General features: G+C 32.7%; 1 protein-coding gene across 3 annotated transcripts; it reads right to left on the reverse strand.

The window, feature by feature from the left end:
- Window positions 1–927: 927 nt before the first annotated feature.
- Window positions 928–7,863, reverse strand: WRKY57 (WRKY DNA-binding protein 57). 3 transcript variants are annotated; one of them, XR_003602514.2, is made up of 5 exons: window positions 7,290–7,863; window positions 5,388–5,546; window positions 4,289–4,694; window positions 2,679–2,847; window positions 928–1,405 (listed from the first exon to the last, which is right to left on the reverse strand). XR_003602514.2 is itself a non-coding variant. In XM_028058007.2 (4 exons), the coding sequence occupies exons 1-3, from the start codon at window positions 7,631–7,633 to the stop codon at window positions 4,304–4,306; spliced, it is 894 nt and encodes a 297-aa protein (XP_027913808.2). In that variant the 5' UTR covers window positions 7,634–7,858; the 3' UTR covers window positions 928–1,405; window positions 4,289–4,303. The 3 variants fall into 3 exon arrangements, 2 of the variants coding, with proteins under 2 accessions (XP_027913808.2, XP_027913809.2); XM_028058007.2 differs by lacking the exon at window positions 2,679–2,847 and having other exon boundaries at window positions 7,290–7,858; XM_028058008.2 differs by lacking the exon at window positions 2,679–2,847 and having other exon boundaries at window positions 5,388–5,531; window positions 7,290–7,855.
- Window positions 7,864–8,698: the final 835 nt, after the last annotated feature.

Raw genomic sequence — 8,698 nt, forward strand, 5'->3', positions numbered from 1 at the left:
ATCATAAAAATTTAACACATCACAAAAATTTATCAGACAATCAATTAAGACTTACAACATAATTAAGTCTAATAAATATTTAAATGTCACTGCATACCAATAATAAATTAATATTAAATTTATGGCATCATTTAAAGAGTAAATTTAGCCTACGTTACTAATATAACATGTTTTAAGTGACTATTAGTATTTCATGCTTCAGCAAATTCTACCAGCGTCTAATACTTTAACGGATGCTAACTGCAATTTTTCTTGTATTGTGGTTTATAAAAAAACAATCACTAGAGATTTGGGGAGTAATAATATAATTGGTGAAAGTGCCTAAGATTAAAATTAAAAATAAATAAAAAGAACAAACCTGTAACAGTTATAAAATGTGTAAAGAGAAAAAAATGAATATGTTGAATATATATAATAGAGCATGCAGCTCAAAACAAACTATAATTGAGTTGTTTAAAGATGCTTTGGGGCTGAATTAAACAATAATGTATATGTATAATATATAGTATATAATCCAAATACAGTATTATAATGGTGAAGGGGAAGAAGAGCGTAAAGGAGAATAAATAGTAAAGAAGGAAAAGCATGTAAATGAAAGAAAAAAAAGAAAGAAGGGTGAAATCTGAAAAGGAAAGGAGTGGAAAGCGAAAAGTGGAGTGAGGTGAGTGGCATAAAGTAACGTGGCCTGCCGACTCCCAAGCAATCTCGAATTCCACGCAACTGATTGCGCACCACCATCCCTATTAACCGTTGCCCTATCTTTTTCAACGCCACGTACATTATCAAACATTAATGTCTAATAACCACGCAATATTATTCAAAACACACCACAACCCAGTTATTATAATTATTATAATCAATGCCTCAACCATCAATCCCACTTACTTACAATAATTTCAACATAAAACAAAACTATATTCGCTTAGGTGGACAAAATATGTAGTTTTACATGGATTATGAATTGTGAAGATTACATGAGGGAATTTAGGTTTCATACATGTTGTACAATCTCAAGGAGAAATTTTAGTTGAAAAAGAGCTTCCTTAATATACATTGGCTATTGCTTAAATAATAATCTAATAATTGTGTACATACATAATAACTGTCACTAAATGAATGATACTTAGTCATGGTCAAAATATAACCCAAGATAGATAATTTACCTGCTACCGAGGTTGTAAGGTACCATGCATAAATACTATATTCGCTTCTCGAGACAATAGATGGCTAAAAGGGACTTCCTGCTAAAGGAAAAAAATTGATGCCGCTTGTGGCCTACTTGTTCAGAGTCTACAGGAAACAAAAATGCATGCATGTCCATGCATTTTCTCTGCTCCACTTCTACCCATCATCAGCTGAATCAAATCATCGATCGCAACGATTATTGGCCCATCAAATACAAAACCTGGATAACCAGACACATTTTAGATCGATCAAGTGTCATGCATTATGGCATGGATTCCTGAGTCAACATCAAGAATAAAACACACTGGTTCATTATATAAGATAATACAGAACAACATCATCACTCATCTGGTCCGTTGATGTATACGTACAACCGTGTATTTGTTGTTTATGTACTCAATATATACAAAATACAAGGTAAAGGAAAAGCATTTATGAATCGGGTTCCACTTCCAAACCAAATAAAGCGTCATGGATATTAACACAACACGAAGCTAGCTAACAATTTTTTTTTTCTTTTTGTATTTTCTTCCAAGACAAATATGTTTTTTGAGACCCAGTGAAACATTAAATTTTGCATCTTTTCAAACATATAATGAAATATTAATTCATCATGCCATGGAAAGCTAAGCCTTCGTGCTAGACTTCGCTGTTAGCTCACAATCATATAGAGGAGCCACTCACAATTAACTTGTCTACGACTCGTTATGGGTAATATCTGACAGCAACTTCATCTGATGCGACAATCGTGCAACCTGTCAACCTGACCTCTAAAAGGTGTGTTTTTCTTTCCCTTCCCTTTTCTCTTTACACTTAAAACGAAGCCCCGGGACCTATCTATAGCTATCACCAACCGTAACAGTTACGCGTACGGTGCACCTCTAATAGTGACTAACTAAACTAAATAAACAGATATCTGTAATTGTGGAGGTGCTAAAGAACAATAACAATTTCAACCACAATATACAAGCAAGAAATCCTCGTAGGTATGATATATATATATAAGCCTACAAAATTCCAGCTAGAGACATGTCATGTTCTCTTTGAAAGTGACAGATAGCAAATTTTATATTAAGTCAGTGCATATATATTTAATCGAATTGGCTTTTGAAAGACAGATGAAGACCTAGCAAAGTTTTTTGATCTGCCCAATAAAGAGAAACAGATATGTCATGCGGATCTGACTTTCCGAGCAAAAAGTCGAGAGCTTAAAGAAGATTAAACAATTCAAGGCCCCGTGAAATGAAAGAAGACAAGCAGCGATAAACTCTTTTTTTGTCTGTTAAATGTAAATATATACTTAAAAATTCACAAAAAATAAATATAATCTTTTAACAATAAATAACTCTAAAGCCACTCTATATTTCTTCTGGAAAAAAGAAAAGTCTAATCACTATTTTTTAATCTGGAAAAAGAATAGGTTTCAATGTTCTGTAAAGTTTTAAGGGCAACGCATCTAAAAGCAGTCAATTGAAGACTAATGAAAGGCTCACCTTTGAATTCCTTTGTCTCCAATCATACTTTAACATAAGATGTCTAAGTGCTCCTTAAAACCACATCATTAGTCAATATAATTGAGGTTCTGCCAGAGAAGTTCGTAGCCACTAAAGATATGCTTTATGATGGTAATGATGCGTGTGTCATGACCACATGAAAGCAGATCTTAAGCAGAAAAGATATCAGCCGACCATATATCATGCTAAAGGTTTAACTCTCATTAAGGGAGGAATATGAAGTTATGTAATAGGGAGTGTCATTGTTGACTCCGATTAGTTTTCCAGTGTTCGAGATACTAAATAAAAAAACACATGACGAAAGTTGGACTGACAAATGATACAATAGTTTTCACCCTTTAATCTCATGCAACGATAAATTAGAAAAATTTGCAATGTTCGACCAGTAACCAAACTAAATTATCATTTTCACAAAACAAGCAAAAACAAATAATTGTATTTCATAAAAGTAATATTTTTCACACCATTCCATATCCGAACTATTTGCTCTAATGAAGGAAAAAAATGCAACGTTCATTCAATTTGAGAAAAAGTTTACATTTTTAATTTCTATTTTTCACTTTTAATTATAGAAAAATAATACTTTAGTTCTATATCATTATTTGATGGTAAAACTAGTATAAGAATAATTAAACTTATTTCTATTATTTTCCGAATAAACCTTAAAAAAGAAAAACAAGATGAAAACAACGTTTTAGCAATCCTAACTCTTTTACCTCAGATCTGTATATATATAGCTTGCAGCTAATCACTTTACAAGGCACTCTTTTATGATTGAATGACCTAAGAATACCTTTATAATGTCATTCTCTATATTTCTTTGTTTATATAAATAAGAAATAATTTTTCTACAAAACCTTTTCACTTTTGATACCTAAAAAGTAACCTTGAAAAACAATGTTAACAATAGTCTTAAAATTTAATTTCTAAATTGTATTTTTGTGTCATCAAATATACGTTGATAACTTTTCAGATTTTATATTTAATAATTAACTAATAATTATATTTGTGAAATCTCTAGAAATAGAGTAATTTTAATTTTTACTTGCTAAAATTTAAATAGCATTTCCCTCTTATTTAGGAAAGTATAAATAATTTTTACCCTTATTTGCACAACTGAAATAAAAAAAGTGAACTTGTTTGTAAAAATAATTTAGTTTTGGTAAATCTCCTTTAAAAAAAACTTACAAAATGCCTTTGGCAAAAGGTGTATTTAGATAAAATCTTTAATATTTATTATTGGAAATACAAGTGCGCATAAAACGCGTATATCCTTTTTTTTCTATGATAACAAAAAAAATGATAACTATAAGGAAAAGTTTTAACATGACTACCATATTGAAAGACGATTACTAAAAATATCATAATAAGGTATATATTACAAAAATAATCCATTCTTTATTAATTGTTATAACTATAAACAAAAACACTTTTAATATGGGTAGTTTCTTATAAATTATGAACACAAAAATTAATGTTGAGAAAGGCTTAAAAGAATCATATGTGAAATCTGTTTAAAATTCAACCTTATTAATGGTTCTATAAATTATAAATAAATGAACTGATAGAAAAGATCCAGTGAGTTATACCATGAAATTATTCTGTCATCTGGTACGCATTCCCGGAGGTACAATATCTCCAAGCAAACCTTCATCCGTAGGAGGCTGCAGTGACGATGCATCAGCTGGCATTACAGCGCTGGATCCTCCAGATGCATCATCCTGTGCTTGGCATGGCTGAGAGATGGAGCTGACAGTATTTATATTATTAGTCTCTCTGGGTAAATGAATTGGATGATAAAACTGCGACATTGTAGGAGCCAACTGGCCCGCAAAGGCAGCAGCCTCGTGACTAATGATTCCTCCTCGAGGAAATCCAACGGTGTGATGACAGTGTTGGCCTTCATATGTGGTAATCACAATCGTTGGGTCCTCGGAAGAGCGTTCAACCCTCTTCTTCACCGTGCATTTGCTGTTTGTGCAGCGGTAGTAGCTCCTGCAAAAGAAATATAAATGCATCACAATAATTAATCAGTGAGATGTTGTCAGTTAGCTTTTCTGGTGCAGTTATCACTGCCAATTTAAAGACTCATACATCGACGGCTTCCAATCAATAATATTTCACCTTACCTATCCACCCAATATATATATATTGAATTAGAAAAAACTATATTGTTTGGAATCATCTCGGTTTTTCATTATTCTTTTTCATGATTATTGTTATTTATATATTCCCATGTATAAGAGGAATGTGAACAGACTATTTAACAAACTTTTACTCACATTTATTACTTCAAATTTATTAGAATCTATAAAATAAAAATTTTATAAAAGATAAAATCTACGAAGAAAAAATTGTAAGTTATAGCAGTTCTTAATCAATATAATATATAATGTAAAAAAGTATGTCTGCTAGCATAAAAATTAAAATGGTGAATGGATTTGGTAATATAAATATGCATCGCATGCTAAGTTAGTTGACATAATTTTTTTTTCTCATTTCCATTTTATCTCATTTTATTTCTGAACCATGTCTGAAGGTTCAAAAGTGTTTTAAAACAATACTATATCATGTGTTTTCTTTAACAAAAACGAAATTTTAACTAAAGGCAAAAGGGGCCACAAAATAGTCAACTGTATATGATATAGTTTTTAATAAATTTAAGTTGATGTCAAGGTAGCTGTAAACCTAGGGAATGGGCTATTTTTAACTGCCTTCTGACCATACTTCCGCCATCTGTAGCCATCTTCAAGATGATCAACTTCACTCTTGGTCATAAATGCAAACCGTGGCTGCCGTATTCGCTTTTGCCCCTTCTTTTTACCTTTAATCCTACAAAATATATCACTTAAAATTTATATCAGAATAAAGCAGCATAAGAAATCATCAAAAGAAAAAGAAAAACGATGTCCCAACCTAAACCAGGAACAGATTTTGTATTTATGTCCATCATCAATCATACACATGATTATATTGTATAGAGAAAAATCAAGATGTTTGCACCATTTTTATGTAATTTGAGAGTATCTGTTTTATAAAGTAACGCTAGGTAATGATAAGATTAAACAGTGGTCATCTTTTGGGTTTCATAAACATCCATGAAGCAATAATCCGAATCATGAGGCTAGGAACTAAGATAAGGCAATTCGGGTAAAATACATTAATATAAGTTTTTACAGGTAATAATCTCTCAAAATAAATAAATACACGTGGGAGAGAACCCTATTAACACAAGTAAATAAATAAATAAAAAGGATAAGCAAGAAAAATTAAAAAAAAAAAAGATATTATAAAATTTTCAAATTCCATCTGTTAAATGGGCAGAGGACAAGCAATCAAATTTGAAGAAAATTTGAGTAGAGGCTGTGGATTGATCACAATTCCACTAAAAGCCTCATTTCTGTCAATTCAGATTTTTCAAATCATCATTAAAGTCATACATTTTGTGCAAGGCAAAAACAATAAGATCCACATTGCACTGGGGGAAAAAGACACAAAAATAGTTCTGCATGGTAATCATCCCATAAATACGACGAACAACACCTTGGTACGTATAATTTAGCTCTAAATGAACATGAATTTTCTTTTAATTAGAAAATAGTTCACATAAAATATGGACCACAAACCTTATAATGAAAACACGCAATCAATATTTAGGGGAAGAACAATTATGTCATAGGCAACTTACATAAAATTGTATTGCATACAAGATAATTACAAGCACAAAATGCTTAATTAATGCAATGCTTCCACATAAAACTGAAATGAATAAGCATCATACTAAGAAAGAAAAATCCCTGTTATATATTTATATTCGAATGGTAAAATGACCACGTAATTTGAACCAAAAGAGCTGCAAGTGGTTAGAATCTTATTAATGCCCAAAAAAATTCAAGAGCAGTGTGTGCAAGCATAAATCATTTAAGAAAACAATAAAGAAAAAAGGAAAAGTGGAGCCCAATTACCCACCCTTGCTTTCCATTTTATTTTATGGTATTCTTTTTCTTTCATTGACTATTCAAACTCTCATCAAAACAAAGTGTAATAATGACAATAATAATACGAAAATAATGAACACCACTAAATTATTATCACTCTGCGAGCCTTGGATAGCTTAGAAGCACGCCATTTCCGCCGCAATAACGACGATGCTTGTGGGCTGAAAAACTTCGCACAACCGAAAAGGCAATCCTTTTTTCTCCTCTCTACACCCCTTCACTTTATTTTCGACCCATGAATTCTAGAAATTTGCTAAACGCAACAAATAAAAATTTCAGTTACAAATGTTCTGGTTGGGAAGAAGATTCCTAGTTGTACGGGCAGAGAATTGCACTGACTCGAGTAAATTAAAATTGAATAAAATAGAATACGATAAAATAAAATACGGTGCATACAAACAAACAAACCACAAGTTGATTCGATTGTGATTTTCGTTGATGTGGAAATTTTCAGTTATTCCTATTAAACTTTCCACCACAATTTTACGTTAATTACGTATTCACCACGCACGCAGGGAAAGTGTTAAGCAAAGTTGAAAGCAGTGAAGTTATTTTTCTTTTTCATTTTTTTTTGGCGTTTTCGCGAACTCACGGTATCTCAGGCGGTTTCTCGTCAGAGACTGTGGATTTCTCCGGCTGATCCTCGCTGGAGCTCGACGACACCGACTGGTTATTCGACCGCGACGATGCAGCAGCGGCCGGTTCAATCGAACAGGTCAGAGAGGATTGAACCGGCATCCACAATCCGTCGTCGGTGCCGATCCGGTTCAACTGGTCCGGTTCGAGGTTCCACCCGAATTCCCTGAGTACGCTTCGCTCTCCATCGCCGGAGAACAAGTAGGCGGCGTCTGAGCCATCGGCGGCGAATGTCCAACTCGTGTCGCCGGCAAACTCAACCGCGGCGGGATCGGAGGTTGCTCTGTCCTTGTCTTCCATTCATGGATTGCGCGCGCGAATTTCACAGTACGAAGGAGAACACGCGATCTACGTTGAAGGAAACTGGAATCGAATCCTGCAAAATTCGAAGAGCAAACGCACAGACAGAGTGTAGAGAGAGAGAGAGAGTGATGAGAGAGAAACTTAGGGTTTTTGTTTGGGTTTGGTTAAGAAGAGGAAGGGACGCGTAGTTTTTGAAGTTTATGAAGCGTTTGAAAGCGTTGTCTCGTCAATACACAGTCGAATGAGAGAGAAGAAGAAAGCGAAGTTTTTCTCTTCATTTATTTAATTAAAAAAAAGAATATTTGAATTATTTATTTAATAAAGAAATAAATAAATACATGGAAAAGGAAAAGAAAAGAGATAAGTTAGAAAAATGAGCGTTAATTAATTGTAAGAAGGTAAGAAGAAAGAAAGTGGTCACACGCGGATGAATGATTGGACCCTCCTTGCTCATACTTTCCTTCCACAACTAGGATTTGTTTGTTGCATTGCACTACCTTTTTCATTCAGCCATTTTTTTTTTTTTTTGTATTTTAACCTCTCTTTTTTCCCATGCTTCAAATTAACACAATTTCGTAAATTCATTTTAGTATAATATGATTTAATTATGATTTAGATTTTTAATACATTTTTTAGTATTGAAAACCGAGCATCTCAATAATAGTAAAATTATGAAGTGGTTTTATTCCTTGCCAAAGTTGTGGAAGAAGGTTCCTTTCATGGGGGAAACCAAACCCTAGGCTACTATTTCGTAGGATAATTCATGTTAGAGATAGAAGCACCCATTTACCAAAAAACATTAAATTAATCAATAAATGGACGTGATGATAAAGTCACCTAGGCAAGGCCAAATTACATTGCCCTCACGGATCTTTAAGATAAGGAATTTCATGAGAATTACAATTAAATCACAAACTTTGTTTTGCCATCTTATATTATTCTCCCTGTTATATAGTATACATTATGCTGCTTATCTCTTGTCTTTATCATAAGAAATCAAATTACATTAAAGTCCTCATAATTTTTACACTATTTCTTCAATAAATTAAATATGTTTTTTAT

Source organism: Vigna unguiculata, chromosome 2 (genome assembly GCF_037176805.1).
Source record: "Vigna unguiculata cultivar grain cowpea cultivar isolate G323 ecotype 2 chromosome 2, ASM3717680v1, whole genome shotgun sequence".
In the NCBI taxonomy this organism is placed as follows: Eukaryota; Viridiplantae; Streptophyta; class Magnoliopsida; order Fabales; family Fabaceae; genus Vigna; species Vigna unguiculata.